The 24127-nt window shown below is 36.3% G+C and overlaps 1 protein-coding gene and 1 pseudogene across 1 annotated transcript; both read left to right on the top strand.

Annotated features, from left to right (window-relative positions):
- The first annotated feature begins 3568 nt into the window (after positions 1–3568).
- LOC125821330 (telomere repeat-binding factor 4) lies at positions 3569–15604 on the top strand. The gene is made up of 6 exons (XM_049500750.1): positions 3569–3888; positions 6561–6775; positions 7418–7502; positions 8433–8516; positions 14677–14953; positions 15049–15604. Exons 1-6 carry the CDS (start codon positions 3739–3741, stop codon positions 15081–15083), a joined length of 846 nt encoding a protein of 281 aa, XP_049356707.1. The 5' UTR covers positions 3569–3738; the 3' UTR covers positions 15084–15604.
- A 4600-nt stretch (positions 15605–20204) lies between these two features.
- LOC125821490 (uncharacterized) lies at positions 20205–23302 on the top strand (annotated as a pseudogene).
- The last annotated feature ends 825 nt before the right edge of the window (positions 23303–24127 follow it).

Raw genomic sequence — 24127 nt, 5'->3', positions numbered from 1 at the left:
CAAAGATACTAGATTTAGAGATTCAAAATCAGATCGAAAAAACACAAAATATAACTAATTAATATTGAAATGATCATACTTCACTGTTATTTGCATAAAAATGGGTTAAATTAGTGAGTAAAGATACATCAGGAAAAGACCCAGTAAATTCATTATTACCAATATCCAAGTAATTCAAGCTAACACACTTGTTCAAATCATCAGTAACTTTCCCAGAAAATGAATTGTAATCCAGAGAGCTTTTCCAATGAGTTAAGTGAACATATTTTTATCAAAAGGAACAAACCCAGAAATTCTTTGACTCGAAAGCTCAATTTCTTTGACTGGCCCATCGAAATTGCAAGTGATGCCAGTGAACTTACAGAGAGGAGTTGTCATGCCCCGAACTACCCTCGAGACGCGGACACGGGACCTAGGATCACAAGTGACCCTAAGCTAATCCTGCTGGCATAATCATGAGCATACTAAAGATAATAATAACTGATGCGGAAGTTAAATCATAAAGTAAGTCTAAAAAAATGGGGAATACCCATATACTATAATTGAGATGAATGAAAACTGACGAGTTTAATACAAAGAAAATATTAACTCAATACTAAGCTGAATCTAACTATGTCTGAAAATAGCCTCTAACTGACTAAAAATGCTAGGACAGGCCCCAGCTAAGTCTAGCAAAACTGAAACTAAAGGATTAAAAATAATATTGAAAAGAGACTCATGACTATTGTCCTCGAAGAATGAGGACTCACCATTTATTCTGCTGAACTGGAGATCAGGAACCGATCTAAACGTGATCTGGATGCTGAGAACCTGAACCTATATCACGAGAAGATGTAGCGCACGTATGTGTCAATACTTGAAATGTACTGAGCATGCAGGATAGAATACAACTGAAATAACATATAACTGAACAAAGCAAATAAGCAATGATATAATTTGAACAGGATATAGATACTGAATGCTGAGATAACTGAATGCAGTGACCAATTTATAACATGTTGAAACTGACTACTAACTATACTGATAAATGGTCAATGTAATAGAATCTGACTGAATTGTGGGAACTACTAATAACCGATAAAAAAACCACATGAGCTAAATGTGGAGTCCGATGTATACCCCCATCGAGAGGACCCAATATACCCTGTCAGAGGTATAGAGGCATGCTGGCGTGATCACTGAAATAATGCCCACAGAGGGGACTTACAACCTACGTGGCTAGTAGTTCTGAGACTATTTGGGTACGCTGAACCCTAGTCCAACTCGGTATTATGCTACTCCCAATGGATTAAGTAATTAACACATTATGACTGAATTTTTGTAAGTTACTGGATAGCTCGAACTGAACATGCAAACTGAGAATGCAACAATTAAACTGATATTGATGCATTAATAACTGAGGCATGTATAACTAAATAATTGAAATATCTGACCTAGCATGTGTAATTCAAGAACTAAAGAAATACATAGCTAGGGTTCTGGAATTCATGTAATAAACTGAATATTAACATACTAATCTGATTTGGATCATTCTAACAGCTAAGAACCCAATAATTCTAACATTCAAGAAACCCTAGGTCTAGTCATAATAAAGGAACCAAGAAACTGACTGAAAACTACGGACCTAATGGGTGAAAGGAACCCACTAGTGAAATCCCACATACCTGGTGACGAATTTCATGGAGAAATCCTTTGATTTCTGGGCTGGAACTGAAGAAAACTTGTTGCGTTCTTGAACTAGGGTTCTTGAATTCTTTCTCCTTTTAACGTTCTAATTTTTCTAAGTTTTGATTAATGATTTGATTTAGGTAAGTTCTAGTTATGTTCCTAGGCTTAAACTGACTAAAACCTCATGATTTAGGTTCTAAACGACGTACCTTAGGGGTCCAACGAAATAAGAAAAGACCAAAATGACCCTGACTTAAAATATGCTGAAGCGATCTACGGACTGATTGACGATCTGTCGATGGATCCACGATCCGTCCTGTTAGTCCGTTGATGACTTCAGAGACCAAGTTTTGAAGGTCTCGACCTACGGACTGATCGACGATCCGTCGATGGATTCACGATCCGTCATGTCAGTCCGTCGATCGACTTTAAAGACCAGGTTTTGAGGGCCTCGACCTACGAAATGATCGACGATCCGTCCAGTCAGTCTGTGGGTCACCTTACGGTCTGTGGGTTGCACCTACAACTTTTGGAAATCTGCATTAAGTTCTGTTTTCAGATACAGGGTGTTACAGGAGTATTGGGTTCCCAACTTTTGAATACATTGATGCATGATGGGGTTTGATAAAGAGGATTTGTTGGATAGAAGTGTTTGAAGCTCGCCGGAAAAAATGACGGGGAAGAGAAGGAAGGAAGAAAAAATAGCGAAGAAGAAGATAATGGGTGCGTTTTTAGGATTTGGGTTAAAAGATTGGCCAAACCGGGTTGAGCCGTAGGATTGCAACACGTGTCACTAATTATTCTTCTGTTAGTGGTAGGGGTAAATGTGCACCGATTATTGGACGGCAGGGGCTCTGATGGACGAAAAGTATGACGGAGGGTATTAACATACCATTTTCAAAAGTTCGGGGGTATATTTGTCCTTTTTCCCAAAAAAAAAAAGAGTCATTTTTTTAAACAGACTAAAAAGGAAAGTAGATCCTTCTTCTGAAATGAAGGGAGTATAACAAATCTTATTACTATTTTGGTCAAACACACACAACCCCTTTGATATGGCTCAATTAAACTTTGTTCCATTTTAACTGCCTAACTCTATTTTTCATATACCAATTAACAAATAGTTTTATCCAGTATAAGTGTTCAACACGTGTGAGACAAACATTAAAAGAGTAAAAAAATATCCAATAAAAAGACGTCATGTGTTTTGTTTTCTCCAAATCATCCGAGTTTACTTGACATTTACACTAATTGAATCAATTTATCATCTTTAACCAATATAAAAATACATATTGATTACAAAATTTATTGTTGAGATCGATTAGTAACAAAAGTTAATATAAACATCGAATTTATGTTACTATGAATATATCCATCCTTTTCTATTTATGTGGCATCAAAAAAATATTTGACATAATTCGGATAATTATAATTCTAAATTTTGCGATGATATCGTTCTCCTTAATCTTGCTCTTTACTTATTATTTTAATATTTTATTTTATATAAAAAAAATATTTGACTTAAAATAAAAGAAATATTATCTTTAGCATAGAGAGAGTTAAATAGGAAAGGAGGTAGATAAAGAAAATAAATGGGTAAACAAAGTAGATAAAGGAAAAATAGGGTTGAAGAGAAAATAGAGAAAAAATAAAGAACATGATCAATTGTTAACGATAATAATATCGAATATTAATTAAAAAGGATTCCTCACGTATTTTAAAAAGTGAATAATTTCATTAATCTGTTCAGTCAACCTTTTATATTTAAATAGGTACATTGAAAATAAAGTTAAAGAATTAAAATAAAACAAAAGATTAAGATAGAGCGCCAACTTAATTTAGGTAGAAATTAAAATAGCTTTGGCCTATAAGACACGAGAGACAAGTTTTGTCATTTTGTCACAATTAAAGTAGGTTATAATAAGGTCCAAGTTGAATAAAATGATGGTATAGGGCCACACTGTCAAAATGCACACGAAAGCCCCAACCGAAAGAAGTGAAAGCCGTCCAACAATTTCGCAGAAAAACAGAGGGGGGTTTAAGCGGCAGCTGGTAAGAGATTGAGTGTGAGGGATGGGAAATCCAAAGCAGAAATGGACATCGGAGGAAGAAGAAGCGCTTCGTGCCGGCGTTGCAAAGCACGGAGCTGGAAAATGGAAGAACATTCAAAGAGACCCCGAATTCAATCACCTCCTTTACTCTCGCTCCAATATCGATCTTAAGGTTTTTTCTTTTCCTTCCAATTTCCTTTCTTTTTTTTCGTTTCAACTGCCATTACGGAGACGACAAGTTGTCTACTTGAAGAGTTGCTTGATGGTCGATTGTTTTCCATCTGATTTATGAGAAACTCGTTTAATGTATTCCATTAATGTTGGAGTGCGTGCATATGGTTGATTGTCTATAACCTGTGGATGAAGTGCATAATTATTACTATCATATTTCAATATCCCAAAGGGTTGTTTGGTTTAAGTTTTAGGAGATACAACCTTCTCATAAAAACCTGTTTTTTTTTTTTTTTGTGGGGGCAAAAATCTAGTTCTATCATTCAAAAATATGCAGCTTGAGTTTGGCATACCAAACTTGGTACATGATTTTTGAGATGAGGCTAGTGTAATTTGTCCTACCAAAAAAGAGAGCACAAAAAATTGAAAGGGTAGTAGAATCAGAGAGGTTCATGATAAATGAAGCGGGGCTTAGTAGGTTTGATTCTAAAGGATGGTGTGTTCCACCTATGCATATTTACCAACCCCTTAACTTGGCTAGGAAGAGACACATAGGAGGTGAATTCTTGGTCTTCATTATAGACATGGCTAATGGTTGCAAGTTTGTCTGCAGGTTTGCTGGATTCTCTGTAGCAAATAGCAATAGGTAATGGTAAAGCCATGATTTGCAACAAGTCTTTAGATCTCCTTAACTTGGTGACTAATTCTCCAAGGAGTTTTTCATTCTTCCTTGATGCTTTTGACAATGAGCATAGAATTAGTTTCTCCCCATATCACATTGAAACCATTCCTGTCAAACCATTTAAGTCCATAAAGTAGTGTAACTGCTTCTGCTTGGTTGCTGGTCCCCGGACCTACCTTGATGGAGTAAGCAAACAGGACTGTCCCCCTGGCTATTCCTGATCATTTCTCCTCCTCCTCTTCCACATATTCCATCTAAGTGGCTGCCTTATGAGTTCAGCTTGACCAATGGTGTGGAGGGTTTGTGCCAGTTTACAACAATGATGCTTTGGTGCTAGAGGTCAGCTTCACAGGCCTGACAAAGGCTGCTCCAGCTACTTCCTAGTAATCTGCAAAACAATATTCAGAATATTAGTTCTAGATCTATAAAAGGAAGGTTTCTCTGAATCATATGTGTTGCTACATCTGGCCCTCCACAATTTCCAACATATGATTTGTGGGAGAGTTTTCAAGATGTAACCAGCTATGGGGTTCCAGTGTTTGACATTCCACCAGCGAAGCAATAGCATCCTTGGGTTCATATTCCTTTATTAAATGCCTAGAGGTGTAACAAAGAAATTCCACATTTCTTCTAGCATGATCTCCAGCATATTAGCAGAATCACAACAATAACAATGATGCCGTAATTAAACACTTTAGCATTTGTGGCTAGTCTGTTGTGAGCAGCCCTCCAAGTCAAGAAAGACATCTTGAAGGGAATGTACCCCCCCCCCCCCCCCAGTTGTACCTATAGTAAAACAATCCTGTAGAAGAGATGATCCAGACAGCCTTGTGTCTAGGATAACCAAGGAAATGTTGAGAGTAGATAGCTTGTTTTTTATCTCAACAAGGGGTTGGAAATGCAGTTGCAAATAGGAGGAGGAGCTTCGTTGAGTCATTAGGTGTATGAGGGAGAGGAGCATGTGAAGGGGGCCGCTTGTAGGGTTTTATGAACTTAAGTTTAAGGAAATGTTAGATGGAGACTGAAACGGGGGGGGGGGGGGGGAGGGGGGTATTTAGTCAGGTAGAGAAGGGGATAACAGAATGGTTGGAAAAGACTATAGTATTAGAAGAGGTCCAGGAAGTGGTGGAGAATTGCAGGGGGGGTGGGGACAAGGCTTTAGGGGTTGGATGGATTCACTTTAGCTTTTTCCCAACAGTGTTGGAGGATAGTTGAAGGTGAGTTGATGGAGACCATTGCGGAGGGGAGTTCGAGAAAAGTTGCAATGCCACTTTTGTTACCATTGCGCCAAAGAATGAAGGAACGTCGAGTATAATGGATTTTAGACCTATTAGTCTGGTAGGAAGCATTTACAAAATTGTCTCGAAAGTGTTTTTTAAACATACTAAAAAGGTTTTGGAAGATGGTGTTCACTCCTCATAATGCTTTCGCCAAAGAATGAAGCAACCTCGAGTATAATGAATTTTAGACCTATTAGTCTGGTAGGAAGCATTTACAAAATTGTCTCGAAAGTGCCTTTTAGTACTAAAAAGGTTTTGGAAGATGGTGTTCACTTCTCATAATGCTTTTTTGGAAGGAAGAGCGATACAAAAAAAAAAAAAAACTAGGTGTAGCATTGGTAGCAAATGAAGTGGTTGATTCCAAGAAGATTAAAGTAAACTGGGAATTTTATGTAAGTTGGACCTTGAAAAAGCTTATGATCATGTGAATTGGGAATTTTATGTATACGACTTGGCTTGTAAACAGGATTTTCCCAATTGTTTATAAAATTACTTACCTAGTAAAAAAAAAGGAAATTTTGGAAGTTTGGCCAAATAGGCTATTTATCTATTAGCTTAATGCTTCTAAATCCCTCTGCCTCTGAATGCCTTTGCGAAATGAAGAAATTAATTTGAATGGTTGATGAGAATCTTATTGTCTTCTTCCATTGTACTGTACTTCCAGTTTTTCCATTTTCTCTCATTAACTTTTTGGCATTGTATTTTATATAGGATAAATGGAGAAATTTAAATGTTAGTGCCAATGGACAAGGACCAAGAGATAAATCAAGGACACCGAAAGTGAAGGCTAATCCTGATGCTGCAGCAGCTCCATTGGCCATCACATATGCCCCTCTTTCTTCCACTCTAGTTCCACAAGATGCATCAGCAGACACTGTTATGGAAGATTCTTCAAAATGCGCACTAGATGGAAAAACTGCCTCAAAGTTTGTCTTTCTAAATTTCCTTTTCAAATTGTTGAATAGGCCAGGGAATGAGACTTGTCAAATCCATATCCTTTTGAGATAACAAATGCATTTCCTTCGGACTCTTTAACTTAAATCACAGTGATGTGGGAAAAGATAATCGGTAGTTGTTATTCTTTGAATTGTATAAAGTGCATCAATAAGGTAATCTATTAACGGTTGATTCTGGCGTGGAACAATTTGGTCCGATATGGATTGACGGGCACAAAGATGGATACTAGCCAAATGAAGAGTCCTGTATCTCAGATTGACCTTATTAGAAATCCTATGATGAAAGCTCATCATTTCATTTCTTGGTATCTCAACTGAGTACCTCTTTGAATTCTGATGAATGCTCATGGTTATTTTTTTCCCGGATTTTAACCTACTATAAAGTATCACTTGCATCTCCAACAAAGGTTCTCTCCCACCCCCCACCCCCTCCCAAAAAGAAATAGTAAAAAAGAAAAGAAATAAGAAGAGAAGTATAAGTAAATATATAATGGAAGAACAATATACATTTTAGTGCTTGATGTACATTACCATTTCTTCTTTCGTTTTCCTCTTTTTTCCTAGTAATTATGTTTTTGTTTTCTTGAAATAATATTATTGCTTTATTCTTAGGTACAATCAAATGATATATGATGCACTTTCAAGTCTAAAGGAGCCAAATGGATCTGACACAAGCACACTTGTTAACTTCATTGAGGTATACAGAGACATCACTACACTTTCTGGTTTCTCTTTTGGCTTTTCTAGCCATCTAGGAGGTACTTGACACTTTCACATACCCCTTGACAATCAAACAGACTGTTACTTATGGTTCAAATCCCGGTGGAGACCAAAGAAACTAGGTCATTTCTTCCCATTTGTCCTAGCTTTGGTGGACAGAGTTACCTAGTACTTGCCACTTGGTACCTGTTGCTGTTTTGTGTAATTAGTTGAGGTGCGCGCAAGCTTTCCCGGACACCACGGCTATCAATGAAAAACAGACTGTTTACTTATATTTTACTAGAAGCATTATGATTTAGGCAATTGTTATTTTGACCATTTACCAGAAAGGAATTTTATGTTTTCCATAGGTAGATAAGAGTAAAAAAATGCGATCATCAATTGGATGCCAATAATCTATGAAATAGCTACAGTTCCAAGGTCATTAATATGATAATTTGACATATATAGGAGATGGAGACTTTATTATTGTTGTGTTTGTGTTTGTGTTTTTATTTACATCTATGTCTTCATCATCACACTTGAAAGGCATGACAGACAGAATGTACTTACCATCCTGCAAGATATCTAGGTTCTCTCCTTCAGTCCTTGAGGCAAACAGAGCTAGTATTCATTCCAGGAAAAAGAAATTATATCAACTTTGATTAGTGAAACATAACTAAAAGCATTTTTAAGGAAATCAAGTCAATTTGGTTATTAAGCGAAAAGCAAAAAATGTTCACCCATTGCCTAATGAGAAATAATTGCAGACTGACTGCAGAAGTATGTCAAGGAGTTCAAAATATTGAGTTCCAGTAATTCCAATAGTTGTTTTCTTTTGTCCGACAGAAATAGATATCACATAATTGCAGAACTATGCAATACATAACTGAAGTGGGCATTTCTTATTGTTTTGTATCTACTGCAGCAAAGGCATGAGGTGCCCCAAAACTTTAGAAGGTTGCTGAGTTCTAGGCTGAGGAGGCTTGTTCAACAAGACAAACTTGAAAAGGTTGCCTTATCTTTTTTACACTTATCAGCTGGATTACTGATAACAATTGCTTTTGCAACTTCTTTTGTTTCCAAAGGGCTAGTCCAAATTATTGACATGATAAAATGTGCATGCTTGTTCACCAAGTTTTCTGAAGAACTATAAATAAATGTATCCAAGTAGAACCCAGTCGTGAGCACCCTTATAAAACTAATAGCTTTGTGAAATGAGTATACTAAGTTTTGGTTTCCAGTATCCAGATGTTTGAGTCTGGTGTAGTAGCACAATTAAGGTCACAATCACCAAGTTGTGTGTCACGCCCCAAGTTGGGTGAGGCAGACCATGCTCTATATGAGCACATTAACCTGATATATATACTGAAGTAACTGAACCATATGACATAACCCAGTCAGAAAGCACGTGAAAGATACAATTGGTAAGTTCTAACAAAACAGCTGTAAGTACATAAAGGACCACTAAGCTTGAAACATATGCTTGGCATACAGTCCACTGACATATACAACTAAAAGTACCCAGACAACTCTATGAAGCCTCTTCTAGAATCTGATAACTGAATACTTGTCGGGACAGGGCTCCGACCTACCCAAACTGTACATATGCATCAAAAGAGTATCTAGACTCAACTCGGCTCCAGATAGAAATGGAGCTCATCAATCAACAACTGAATGTCTGAGAAGATGCGGTAAGGTGGTCTGCTATCCTGTGCATCTGAACCTGCATTGTGAAATGCTGCGCCCCCGGGAAAAAGGACGTAAGTATACAGTGGTACTTGTATGTAAGCAGACTGATTAACATGAAATAACTGGAAAGCTCATAAAAGAGAGAGATGAAACATAGCCTACTGAAGGCATTTGAAAGCTTAAGACAGAGTAAGAATCATTCTATCGTGATTGTAACATCTGAATTGTTCTTTAGACTTGGTTTCATTGGTTCTATATACTTAGCTTATTGTGGATCTTTGTACTCAGCTGATCCTTTAGCCTCTGAAAATATAGAACATGTTAACTTTCAAGTAATCCTGCAAATAGCATAAACATCTGAATCTCACAATATACCTACTGAAACATACTGAAGTTGTAACATATAAGACATATGACTTTGTGAATAACTACTGTGTAGCTCGAGGCAAATTGATCATAATGCTAAGTTCTTGTGAATCTGAAAGCATTAGCTAAATCTGTATCCTTATTCTTAACTTATTTCTGCTGTTACACCTTGTAATTCATTTAGCTTAGTTCTTTTGGATCTGCATTCTTAGCTTGTTTGAGACTTTATTCTTACCTACTTCTGTAGTCTTTGAAAATAGTATCCAGTATTATTATGGTCACTTCTTGGGGGCTAGTGATTTAACACAAAATCAACGGTAATATGGCCACTTCTAGGGGCCTAAAGATATATTGTGGCCACACTGATGGCCTGAAGATATCTTCTGGACACACTAGGGGCATCGTGACTTTACATGATATCATATCTGTTGTGGCCGCTTTTGGAGCCTTGTGACTGTACATGCTCAAGATGTGTCATGTGTGAGCAGGAGGAAGAAATCAATATCATCTATCCCTTCACTGTAAGGCAGCTTTGACCCTATGGAACATGTGGTTTTGTTTGTTAGGAGTAAAGTGAGCGATGCCTAACACGACAATGGAACTCCTCCTAAGCAGTTGGAAAGGTATTGACAACTGAGGAAGAAAAGAATTTTGGCGGAGAACTATCCCAGCATGCATATGATCAAGTTGTCTTTTTATTACTCCTTTTTCCTCATTAGAATCATTCGACATGAACAAGTCAAAACCCATCACCAAATCCCATTATTCCCCAACACATACAATAGGGAAATATGAGATTCTATATACTTAACAAAGGTCAAGAAGTCCACTTGCCACAATCAATCAAACAATCACTCTAAGACTTGAGCTTTTCCTTTTCGTTGGGTCTCTAAATTAATGCAATCTATTCGAATACGTAATCACAATAAGAAATTGAATCTAACAACACCCATATCAAGGCTTTTGGAAACCAGGGTCAAATTGACCCAAAAGACCCAATTTTGAAAATGAGGTTGAAATCTAGAAATCTATACAAAATTGCGTTACCCAAAGAATTTGGAAAGCACCGGTGGAAATTATTTCGAAATCAAAGTTGAATCAAGCCTTAAATCATCAATTTATCCAAAACCTTAAACCTTTTCAAAAACCTTCAAAATTCAAAGTTGGGATCGAAACTTTTCATCAAAATCATGAATTAACTAATGCGTAAAGGAGTTAGAGAGTTAGAAATTGTTACCCAATCAATAAATCTTGAAAACTCTCTTTGGAACCGCCTAGACCGAGCTTACAAATCAAAAAAATGGTGAAATGGGGATGAAATCCCGATTTTGAGAAGACATTTTGCCCAAGTCTCAAGTGCTTATTGCGATCCCAAGCCACGCGACCACAATGAGTAAATTAGTCAACTAATTTAAATTGACCATCGCGATTGTGGCAAGACCCCACGCGATCGCGATGACCTGACCACTGACCTTACGCTATCGCGATGGTAGCTCATATGATCGCGAAGCACACAAAAATAGCTCCACACAATTGTGAGAGACGGTCTCGCGATCGCGATGACCAAATAATCATGCACCAGATTCAGCAAACCAACTACATCACACATGACACAAAATTCTCAAATGGACCCTTGGAATTCGTCTGGAACCCCAAGTACACATATTAAATATGCAACCCAACTAAACTCGACGTTTCAGACTCAATGGAACCATCGAAACACAAATCTGAGGTCTCCTTGCCTTGAAACTCGTGAAAGTTGCAATAAACTAACATAAAACTCAAAAAAGACCAAACTACCCTCGGGACCTCCGAAAAATCAACTAAGACCTCACCTAGGCCTAAAATCATCCCCCAAATTCAATGGAACTGTCGAAAATCTGAACCGAGCATCCGAACTCCGAATGTTGACCAAAGTCAACCCTTAGTCTAAAATCACCCAAATTTCCTACTCAAGGGCTCAAAAAACCCCGAGCCTAAAACCGACTATTCTCCTAGACCAAAAAAGACCAAACTACCCTCACTACCCTCAGGACCTCCGAAAAATCAACTAAGACCTCACCTAGGCCTAAAATCATCCCCCAAATTCAATGGAACTGTCGAAAATCTGATTCAAGCATCCGAACTCCAAATGTTGACCAAAGTCAACCCTTAGTCTAAAATCTCCCAAACAGCCAAACTTCCTACTCAAGGGCTCAAAAAACCCCGAACCTAAAACCGACTATTCTCCTAGACCAAATTCGACATTTCGGAACTGATAGAATTGACAAAATTTCATGCTGAGACTTGAAACTCCAATTGATACAAAAAACTGCTTTTAAACACTTCAGACCTTCCAAAACTCAAAACTTCCTAAAATCATAACTTTTCAATGAATTTCCAGACCAACTCCACGAACTGATCAAAAATGACTCGGGGGGGGGGGGGGGGGGGAACTATCAGGAGGGATGAAATGGTAATTTTACAAAAAAAAAATCAAAATGACCTTCCGGGTCATTACATTAATATACTGACAAGTGACATCTCATGTAAGAGGAAGACTAAGACTGACATATGAGTAATCATAAGAGCTTAGCTCACTAGGACCGATGGAAACTAGGCACACATGCACTCATGAAGCGTATAGCACTTGGGCACATAATACGTTATAGATCCTTGAAATCAATATAGGTTACAAGGCCTTGGGATAATTGTCTGTCTTCTTCACATGATTTAGGTCCCACTTGCTCATGGGATATTCTTCTGACTTATAATGCATGATTTTGCCACATTGCGCTCACAGGGCACTCACCCGACTTATAACACATTATCAAGTATTTTGTGGCCACTCTGGGGGCCTAGGTATATGGGCCAAACAAGGCATACGCATGTAAGACTGATTATTAACATTCTGGATAACCTCATCTTACTTACTATAACTAGAATGTATTAGACAATAGACATGACCATTAAGCTTGCTACATTAGGAACTTTGTTTGTTAAGCTCGTTACACTAGGAATTGATTTGTTAAGCTCATTACACTGTGAACTGATTCGTTAAGTTCGTTACAGTAAGAACTGATTCCTTAAGCTCACGACACTAGGAATTGATTTGTTAATACACTTAGTTGCGCGGACTCTTTACTTTTGATGCCGCACTCGTGTTGGATTCTCCAAAAATACACTACTTTTGGCGAATCAGACACGCACCCGTTGACATTTTTGAAGAGTCCGAACAACATAGTTAATACATGCCATAATCATCTCAATTAAGAGGAACTAGAAACATATGACATGGAAGTCGTGCCTTAGCAGTGAAAGAGGTTTTCGCCTTAAATACCTCAATTTATGAATAATTTTGAAGATTTGACCCTTTGGGATGTTAATCTACAATAAAGGTGCATAATAAACTTAATGTTAGCAGCTAATCACAAGTGTGGGCCCCACAAATAGTATGCAAAACACATGACGGGCAGCAAGCCTGTACAGCCCTCAACAGCTGGTGTATCACCACACCCTCCTTTTCCACCTCAATGCAACTACACACGACCCTTCTCATGAGGTTGTCCACACTTCCCCAACAACATAGTTCATAAAACATCCCCATAACTCCTCTATACAATAGGAAAAACTTGAACTCATGGTCTCTGATCACCATCACGTGAGTTCTTACTCAACACGTTTAGAATTTCTCACTTGAGCTCATAGACAAGGGGAGACGGAAAGGGGAAGAAACCTTACCTCAATTGGTGGAGATTCTGCCTCTTTTACTCTGGTTATTCAAGAATAGGGTTGTCTTTTAAACTTGAACTTGAAAAGAAGAGAAATTCATTTGACAGCTAAGGTGAGAAGATGGGGTGACCTTGGCTGCCAAAGTTCTTTAATTACTTCACTTAAATTTCCTCAAGTAAACCTCCAATTTTTTGAGGCTAAGAAGAGAGGGGGATGAAGTTTGGGACTGTTTTGGTGAGAATACCTTGGGAGCTATGGGGGAAATAAGGGGCGGCTGGTCTGGTTGGGAGAGATAACCTAAGAACCCTAATTGTTCTTGATGAGAGATGAAGGGAAAATGAATGAAAAAAAATTGACTTTTGGGTTATATATAGCCCCTATATCTTCGCTGCCTCTCTTTCTTATTCTTTTAATTTGGGGGCTTTTATTTTAAGTAGCATCACCTACTTGGGCAAGTATGTGAAACACAGCTTACTCATATTGTCACATTCCAATTTTCTGTCCCAAATCTTATTTCCTTCAACTATTTCTCCCTTCGTTCCAATTTATATGAGTTAGTTTGACTTGACACAGAGTTTAAGAAAGAAGGAAAGACTTTTGAAACTTGTGGTCTAAAATAAGTCAGAGATGTTTGTGTGGCTAGAAATCATTTCATTAAGGGTAATATGAACATTTTAAAGTTAAATTGTTACTAAATATAGAAATGTGTCATTCTTATTGTGACTGACTAATAAGGAAAGTGAGTCGTATAGATTGGGACAGAGGGAGTACTTAGCATTTGTACACTTGAATACTTAGACTTCAGGCTCAAATATAACCTTACTTTCCCAAGTTTAAATAATCTGATTGATGTCAACTTAGTCGTACGCATATTGGAGGATATGGAGTATTACATTGTAGTATCCTCTGTGCATACACCATAATGTGGCTTTGGTGATGGGCATTTTATGGAGTGAAATGTTTGTATCTTTTAGGCAGAGTTAATCTTCTTTGGTGGGTAGTGTGTTTTTGGTTATCCAATATGGTTGAATGGAAGACAATGTTTGCAGCTCTCATAGTTGAGTGCTTTCACATACTTCTTCTAGGCCTGTGCAGGCGTTTTTGGTGGATAGCAGTCGCTCGTTTGTTTATTTATCTCTTCTTGTTTGGTAGATGGGTGTTCTTCATTATCCTTGGTCAATTTATTTTACATCAGTAGAAGTGCATCTTCTCCGCAGCTTTTTCTTCTTCTAACACATAATCATCTGTCATAATTTATGGTTTTTGAAACTGGAAACAGAGGACAGCCTAAAGAGCTTAAATGAATTAGTTGTATATTTGATGAACCACCGTATACTGCATCCTGATATTTGTTTCAAGATTGAACTGAATTCTGGCATTTTGTTTTGCGGCTTCCTCTGCAGATTGAGAATTCCTACAGGATTAAGAAAGAGGTCTTGGAAAAATCAAAGACTGCTGCTACCCCTAAACAAAAACACGTTGGGCCAAGGCAGTTTCCAAATAATGCCTATCTTGGTGACACTGCCGAAGAAGCAGCAATCACTGCTGCCTATAAGGTTGCAGAAGCTGAAAATAAATCATTTGTAGCAGCTGAAGCGGCCAAGGAAGCTGAGAGAGTCTCAAAGATGGAGGAAGACAGTGATAATTCACTACAGATCTATAAGGATCTCTTCGATAAATGTATGTTTCTTCCTTATTCATCTTGTTTGTATGTGTTGTATTTTAAATTGGCTCGTGAGATAGTTGTTTATATCTTCATTTTCTTGCATCAACAGGTTCACATGGCGAAATTGTGCTGCTAACGGCATGATATGGTCTTTCCCCTATTTTGTAAAGTCAGAACCATCTGTTCAGCGCCTCTATAGTAGTAAATGTTTTACTCTTTGTATCAACTAGTGATATGCTGTTTGTTGTTAGTTTATGTACTAGGGATGATGACCTTTGCACAAATTCTCACCTCCTATTATGTATTCAAAGTAACAAAAAAATAGAGGGAGAGATTTTTTTAAAGCTAGAGATTTGATCTTGTAGACCATGCTCTTCTTTCTAGCTGGAAAAATTGATAGAGTGCTCTGCTTTTACTTCATGCTGAGTAGGTTGGGCACAACTTCAGCATATTTATCACTTTTTGAAGTTGAATGAGTTGTGTTGGAGTGGAATCGATGTTTGCATTCTCGCTGCAATTGCCTGTGTTACTCACTTCAATGCTCTCTATCTCTCCTCGGAGCTATGGTTGGACTGTTGAATGTATAATTACGTCATATTGAACTTTCCATATGTGGATTTGTACTTGTATATATATTTATTTGTTTGCTAGAATATTCTATGGGGAAATCACTATGCAATCACCATTTTAATTTCCTAATTGAATCTGCATGCTTATGTTTGGTCTTTGATAAATTTATGAAGTGTTGTATGGCAATAAATTGTGTTTTCTCATGTTTCCAAAAGATTGTGGTATGCAAATGTTCAGTAGTGCTGATTTTTGCCAGTTAGTTGTTATTTTTCTTTCAATCCCTTTTGATTACACTTTTTTTTAGTTGAGGGTGTATCAGAAACATCAGTGCAGAAGCTAGGGAGAAGGCTTAAAGTACATTCTTCTGTTTAAACTCCACTTGTGAATTATATTAGATGTGTTATTAATGAAGCAAAGGTTGTTTCATCACATAAGTATGCTTTAAAAATATCAACCTCTTTCGTTAGGATTAACTATATTTGTCGTAATTGTTCTTCTACTGACAATAGCTAATGTAGGAGTGACAAATAGTTGGATTTGGATGAGTTGAAAATGGTTTGAACAAATATGGGCAATTACCCAATCCGTCCATATTCTAAATGGGTGAATATGGTTTGGGTAATTAATGGATAGATTGAATATGAGTTTACCCACATTTTATCTATATTGATTGGAGAATTACAAAATGAATTTATATGTTTTAAACTTTTAAAGTTATTTTTTATTCTAACCACTCCCACCCCTACTTCCAACTCAGCCACATCCTAATTTTATGTTACTTTATTTTTTCTAACCCCCACCCCGCCTTCATCCCCTCCCTCCTCACCTCGCCTTCATCCCCCCTACCTCCCCACCTTCACCCATCCACCCCTAATTGTTTTTATGTTTTTATGTTTTTCAAAAAACAAATCATGTTTTTTTTTAAAAAAAATCTACCCCAACCCCACTCCACCGTACCCCTCCCCAATTTAATTATGCTTTTCGTAAAAAATAAAAAGTTCTACCCTCCCTCACCCACTCCTACCCTCCCCCTTCTCACCCACACCCACACCCACTCAACCTTCCACCCAGTCACCCCCCAATTTTTTTCCCTGTTTTTCCATAAATAAATAAAAAAGACAAGCTTTTTCTATGTTTTAAAAAAAATAAAATTACCCCTCCCCTCGGGACCCCCCCCCCCCCCCCAACCTTCCACTATTTTCTTTGTTTTCTAAATATTAAAAATATTATTTTTTTAAAAAAAAAAAAAATCCCACCCCCCCACCACGTACCCCTACCCCACCTCCGCCTCCATCCATCCGTACTTTAAGTTTTGTATGTTTTTCAAAAAAAATAAAATTAATCATGTTTTTTAAAAAGAATATTTATTTTCTTGCCACCCAACACCCCATCTCAGCTCTACCCACCCTCCAATTTTTTTGAAAAATAAATTATTTTTTTAAATTAAAAATTAGTATTAATATTTTTAGCACAATTAAATTTTTTGAGTAGACGTGAGATGTGAGTGATATATTATGGGTCTATATGGATATCCATATTTTATCCATTTTGACCATATTTGTAGGGCTCTAAAAATAGTTTGAAACCCATGTTTACCTAATCAAAATATGAGTGATTCAAGCCATTAAATATGAGTTAAATGGACTCATTTCATTAATATAGGCAGAAATTGTCATCCGTAAGCTAATAAGGTCTAAGATTATGTCCCATGAAGTAGGAATAACTTAATATCTTATAAGAGAATCTAGTAGGGAGAATTTTAGGAAGGTTTCGAGCCCTCCCATGCCACCTTTAAACTTTCTTTTTGAAGTATTTTAATGGCAATCACAAAGGTCATCCATCTTGTGAGGAGACTAATGGAAAAGTATTGAGAAAAAAAAGAGACTTGCATATTATGTTTATTGACCTAGAGAAGGCATACGATAAAGTTTCGAGGGAAGTCTTGTGGCAATGTTTGGAGGTAAGAGGTGTATTGGTGGCACATATTAGGGGGATAAAGGACATATACGAAGGAGCTAAAACATAAGTAAGAACGATGGAAGGATACTCGGAGCACTTCCTAGTAGAGATGAAGGTACATGAGGGATCAACTCTTAGTTTGATGGATGAATTGACGTGAGACATTCAAGATGAGGTGCCTTGGTGTATGTTATTTGAGGATGACGTAACACTAATTGATGAGATGCGCAATGGAGTTAATGCTAAGCTAGAGATGTGGAGACAAACTTTGGAGACTAAAGGGTTCAGGTTTAGCAGGACCAAGACAAACCATGCGGAGTGTAAATTCAGTGCGGCGATGCATGAGGAAGGTGTGGAAGTGAGGCTTGACACTCAAAATATCCTCAATAGAGATATATTCAAGTACCTTGAGTCTATAATCCAGAGGAGTGGAAACATCGACGAGGATACCACACATCGTATTAGTGCGGTGTGGATGAAATGGAGGCTTGCCTCTGAAGTTTTGTGTGATAAGAAGGTACTATTAAAACTCAAATGTAAGTTCTATAAAGTGATGGTTAAACCAGCCAGTAAAAAACGCTCATGTTCAGAAAATGAGGATGCTGGGGTAGATGTGTGGTCATGCTAGGAGCGTTAAGATTAGAAATAAGAATATTTAGAATAAGCTCCTTGGTGGACAAGATAACAACGAGATTGAGATGGTTTGGAAATGTGAAGTGCATATGCGTGGATGCACCAGTGAAGAGGTTCGAGAGATTGGTTATAGAGGGTACAAGTGTGTAGATATTTGTAGTAATTAGGGACAACTAAAAAAGAAAAAGTGGACAAATAATTAAGGACAAGGGGAGTATTTCTTTAAAATGATTATTCTAGATACTATACTAGACTATTCGAGAAATATCCTAGAAAAATATATGTAATTTCAAAAAATCAAATTATCTTTTTCACACTCCCTCTTAAAGAGAATTTTTGGAAATTCTCCTAAGAATTGTTTAAGCGTGGCCATTTTGTGCTCAAATTCTAAATCAGCGAGGCGTTGTAGGATGCTTCTTGGAAGAACTCAAATGAAGCTTTAAATCGCACCTTGGTGAAATTCTCAACAATTTCTTCCTAACTTCCCTAGCTTCTTCAAATGATGAATATTTTTGTTATCAAATGATCCATGTGAATTATCTCATTGTTGAGTTTCTAGACTTTCCCCTTCTCTTAGCTTCCCGACTTCCCCACAGTAGTCCTATCTAGAGAAATATCTATGATGAGCAAGTTTGGATCTCATGTGTTCATGAATTCACAACATGCTCCTTCTAATACAACAATATAACTCAAGGAGTTTTCATCTATTAAAGCCTTCTCATTTAATTCGATGACAATCTGATAAACAATTTTCTGTGAAGCCTCAACATCATAAGAGTATTCACCACCAAATTTCCTTTCTAGCTCTTTATTAACCTGTTTATCAGCTTCAGAGCTTCCAAAAATTATGTCTCGTCTCTTCTCTTGATATTTGACCTTCAAGATCAGCTTCTTCATCTTCTCCATTTACTTCCAGTATTTGCTCTAAACCAGTAATTGACCTTGATACTGACCAAACACTTCAATTTTCAATCCATATCCCTCAATGCTTTTTCCAAGATGATAATTGACATGTATAATTTCAGACACAGTCTCTTTGAGTTCTACTTCAACATTCTTCATGTCAAGACTTTTATTGTCAGATGCAGAATTTACTTTTTTGATTTTCACGATAGCAGTTACCACGTCACAAGTCTGAATATTTCAATTTGATTTCCTCGATAGCAATTACCATGTCACAAGTCTAAACATCTTCGAAAAGAATTTGCTTCTTGTTGATAACATTGGTGCCTTGCTTCTCTATGTGATCAATTACGTTATATTTTGAATCTACGATTCAATATCTATAAGAAAAAACAATATACACACATAAACATATACACACATATACATATATAGGGAAAAATGTCTGAAATATATCCGAACTTTGATCAAAATTGTTGTTACGATACTGAACTTTGGAAAGGATCTTTTACCCCTCTGCACTATTTAATAGTGTATTTTAAAGGTATATATGTGTCCACATGTACATCATAAATATTGCATTATTATAAATAGTAATGTGTCCACGTGGGCACATATATACCTTTAAATACACTATTAAATAGTGCAGGGGGTAAAAGGTCCTCCATAAAGTTTGGTATTGCAATAGCAATTTCGGCCAAAGTTGGAGTATTTTTCAGACCCTTTTCCCGCTTATATATATATGGGAAAAATACGTTAATTGGCAAACATCCCTAAGTAATTAGTTAATAAGGGTATAGTTTAATTTATTTACTGTCAGTAATTATAGTTTTAGTTTTTTTGCCATAATTAATGGGACCCACCACCTCTTTGTATTCCGAACCAACAAAGTCCTTCTTATGCTTTTTTATATCATTTTATACAAAATCAATTTTATCTCTCCTATACTCATTCCATATTTTTCTCCTAAAATCACTCTTCCACTTCTAATTTGAATTTCGAATTAGGAAAATTTCACCTTCTCCCTCCAGTTGTGCTTTCACTTTTCGTAGGTAACCGCTTAAATTGTGGGTGAATCCATTTTTTTTTTGTTTTTTCCTTCTTCAACAATTGTATATGTATTATGCTTGTCAGTTTTGTCATATTTTTTTTAAAAAAAATCTTTCTTTCTTATCAGATTATAAGTTTTTCAAAATCAGAATGGATGATTCATCTCCATCTATGAGAATTACGAGAGGTATGCCTTTGCATGTCAATGTTGTTGACAATCTATCCTTATTTTCAATGGGTTTAACTCAGGATTTTGGGGTCGATGTAGGATTTATGGCAAAATCTAAACAAGTCCAAGATGAACAATCTATTGAAGAATTGAGATCCAAGAAAAAAAATGACCCAATGGCAATTCAGAAAGTCATCAACAACACGAAGGCTAACGGTATTAAAATTATTGAAGGAGGAAGTAAGAGAAAAGCCATAAACAGTGATTCAGAGGAGAGTGGATCAGCTTCATAAAAAATTGACAAATCTGAAGAACATCAGGAACATCAGGTAATGACTTAAAACACAATTTTAGATAGTATAATTCGTTACTTATGTGCAAATATACATAAAATTTCCTGTTTAAGTAATATTTGTATATAGTATATTGCATGTTTAAATCACACATGTATTAGTTATTTGTATATTTTCTTAGTTATATAAACGAAAGGGATAAAAAGGTACTTAAAGTATATGTATAGTGTATGCCTAAATTATAATTGTATACTGTAATTTGTATATTCTATTAGTTATATATAAATTATTTAAGTTATGTATATAGTGAGTTGTATATTAAGGTAATATATACAAAGTCGTATGAGAAAGTTGTATAATTGTATATTTAAGTACCATATTCATATACACATACTAATACACATAAAAGTTTATAGATATATACAAAAGAATTACAAATACAAATATAATTTATTTATACAACTTTTTAATTTTGTATAAAAGAATGCAATTATATATAGCACTTAATTGAAATATTCCTTATCTTCAATTTTTTTATGGGTAGTTAGATTTATGTGCAAATACCCACAAAAAAAGTCACCCCACATGCAATGTTATACACAAGTCAAGATATTGCACAAGCTACATAAGCGACTACCCCCAAATCAGTATAATCATATATGTCTATCATCATGTTTTGCTCAGTTGACAACAATGAAACGATGTCACGTGAAAGCAAAATTATTTAGATGCTTCATGTTGAGGGAGATGGAAGGTAGTTCTACCAATGCAATCCTTATTTACGTAAATGGCACAACTCTTCGCTTCACAATCAAGGATTTTGCAATTATTTCTGGTCTGAAGTGTTCTGATAATGAGTCTGAATTTTGCTTTCATACTGATCAACCCAATAGAATTATGGTCGAGTATTTTTCAGGCCAATCTTCTTTCACTAAAGTTCGACTGATTGCATCTTATAGAGCCAAGGTATATGGCGACAATGAGGATGATGTATATAAGTTTGGGATTCTATATTACATACATACATTCATCATGTCTGCTGAACCTAATACAACATCAAGAGAAAGGATAAACTTTGATTTGGTTGAAACATGTAGATTCATGAATTATCCTTGGGGTAAGAGAGCTTTTGATGAACTTGCCAAAGTGATCAACAACAAGATAAAACTCGATGGACAGTACTATAGGATTCATGGCTTCCCCCTTCCCATGCAAGTTTGGTTTTATGAATAATGTTCGACTGTTGATGACAAGATTGTTGTCAAGGTTTCTAGCCATATTCCTAGGATTATCAATTGGGTGACCAAAAAAGATCATCCTCATCTTGATTATCTCATGAGAACAATATTTAAAGAGGTCGACAATTCGGTATGTTTTGTAACTATTTACAATCAATTTTTATTGTTACATATTTTTATTTTATGATCATTAAAAAATGTTATGTTAATGCAGTTGGTTGATGAAAATATTATTGTCAAGGTAGACACATCACCAGAATTCCATAAGTATATGTATTTGATCTTGTTATATCATATTTGTATATACATATTTGTATATTTCTTGCTTCAATAACTGTTGTATCAGTAATTTGTATATTTTGTTTACGTATATACAAAATTATTTGAAGTCTATCGATACTTCCTTCCTAAATCACAATTATATATTGGCATTTGTATATTTTATTATATATGCATAAACTGCTTGAAGTTTATGTATATAGTTATATGTATATTAAGTTTTTATATACAAATTGGTTTGACGTATTAGTATATTTTTATATTCAAGTGCTAGATTCATATTTGTATAATGTTGTTTTGTTAATGCAATTGGGTTATATTTTTTTATTTATACATATATAAATAGTTGTATATGTATACAACAATTACTTTAAAAGATTTGGTACAATAATCTAACACATTTGTATATCACATTTTGGTTATATTAACTTATAGTTTTTCATGTTTTTGCAGATTACTTTCAGAAAGATTGAGCCAACAACGATGAAAATTAAAATCCTTCAACTGCCTCTTCCAACAATCCAATCAATTTCACCAGACCCGCATATTGAGTGTTCTAATCACAATAAAAGCTATAGAATCAGACAGTGATTTTCAACATCCTCCTTTCATAACCACCATAAAAGGAAAAGAGAAAGTCATCGAACGTTCATCTCATGTTAATAAAAAAAACAATATGTCCCTGTTAGTCCAAAGAAATCTTCACCAAAGGCAATTAAACTACCTCCAAGAAGACCAATGTCGCGTCAAGTAACATGATCACAATCAGCCAAGATCAACACTGTTGAGAAACATAGTGATGGTGGTACATCACACACCAACAAACTTGTGGAGCAAAAAAGTGTACAAGACACAACGGAAATGGCCCATAGCAAGAAGTCATCAGACATCACCATTTCGCGTGATGAATTTGAAGCATTCAAAAAATTGGTAACTTTTCATTTTACAAAGATGCTAACTCAACCTGATCATTCCCAGTTACCTTCATCACTTCAAAGATATTCTTGACCTCATCAATAAAGTTTTGGGGATCCTCACCAATCTGTGATCCTAAGAACTCTGGCGGATTCATCCTAACAAAATCTCGCACTCTAGCTGCAGCTGACCCAACATTTGCGTTTGTCGAAACTGGAACCCGCTGATTGTTCTGGTTGGCAACACTTTGAGCCAACATCTGAATGGCGTTCCAGAACTCTGCATTCGAAACTTCTTGATCTGAGACTGGAGGAACTGTGGTTGCGTTCTTGGCATTCGTATTCCTGGCGTTAGCTCTACGAGGAGGCATGATCTAATACGTAGAACGTCGAGTTAGAACAGAATTAGATCATACCTTATGCATGATAAGAGTAATAAGAAAATGAAGATTTTTCCTAAAAACACTCTGTAGCCTCCTCTCATTAGATGTGATGTGCACTACACACCCATGAAAATGACTCTACCTAGTGCGGCTTTTCAGACATCCTATGACACTTAAACCTAGCGCTCTGATACCAAGTTTGTCACTCCCCGAGCTACCCCCGAGATGCGGACACGGGACCTAGGATTAAAAGTGACCCCAAGCTAACTATGCTGACATAATCATGAGCATACTAAAGATAAACTGAGAAATAAAAATGTTGCGGAAGCTAATAATAAGTAGATCTGAAATGATGGGGAATACCCATATACTAAAACAGAATATATGAAATCTGAGAGTTTAATACAAAAGAAATATCAAACTCAAAAGACTAAGTTGAATCTAACTTTGTCTGAAAATAACCTCTAACTAACTAGAAGTGTTAAGACATGCCCCAGCTAAGTCTAGCAAAACTGAAACTAAAAGACTAAAATACTGAAAAGATAACATGCTACTGTCCTCAAAGAATGAGGACTCACCACTGATGTTGCTGAACTGGAGATCGGGGACCGATCTGAGCGTGATCTGGATGTTGAAAACCTGAACCTACATCATGAGAAGATGTAGCGCAGAGTATGCGTCAGTACTTGAAAGGTACTGAGCATGTATGATAGAGTAAAGTTGAAATAAACATATAACTGAACCAACAATAAAGCAAAAGTATAATCTGAACACGATGTAGATACTAAACATTGAGC

This window comes from Solanum verrucosum, unplaced genomic scaffold (assembly GCF_900185275.1).
Source record: "Solanum verrucosum unplaced genomic scaffold, falcon-dt-bn FXZP01000305.1, whole genome shotgun sequence".
Classification (NCBI taxonomy): domain Eukaryota; kingdom Viridiplantae; phylum Streptophyta; class Magnoliopsida; order Solanales; family Solanaceae; genus Solanum; species Solanum verrucosum.
The sequence above is the reverse complement of the archived record's forward strand: the minus strand, read 5'-3'. Positions and strand labels throughout refer to the sequence as shown.

Excerpts from the sequence above, each read along its gene's own strand:
- LOC125821330 (XM_049500750.1), top strand. The coding sequence starts at position 3,739 with ATGGGAAATCCAAAGCAGAAATGGACATCGGAGGAAGAAGAAGCGCTT. Across the intron at positions 6,776-7,417 it reads GATGGAAAAACTGCCTCAAA|GTACAATCAAATGATATATG; the intron begins GTTTGTCTTTCT and ends CTTTATTCTTAG. Across the intron at positions 14,954-15,048 it reads TAAGGATCTCTTCGATAAAT|GTTCACATGGCGAAATTGTG; the intron begins GTATGTTTCTTC and ends TTGCATCAACAG.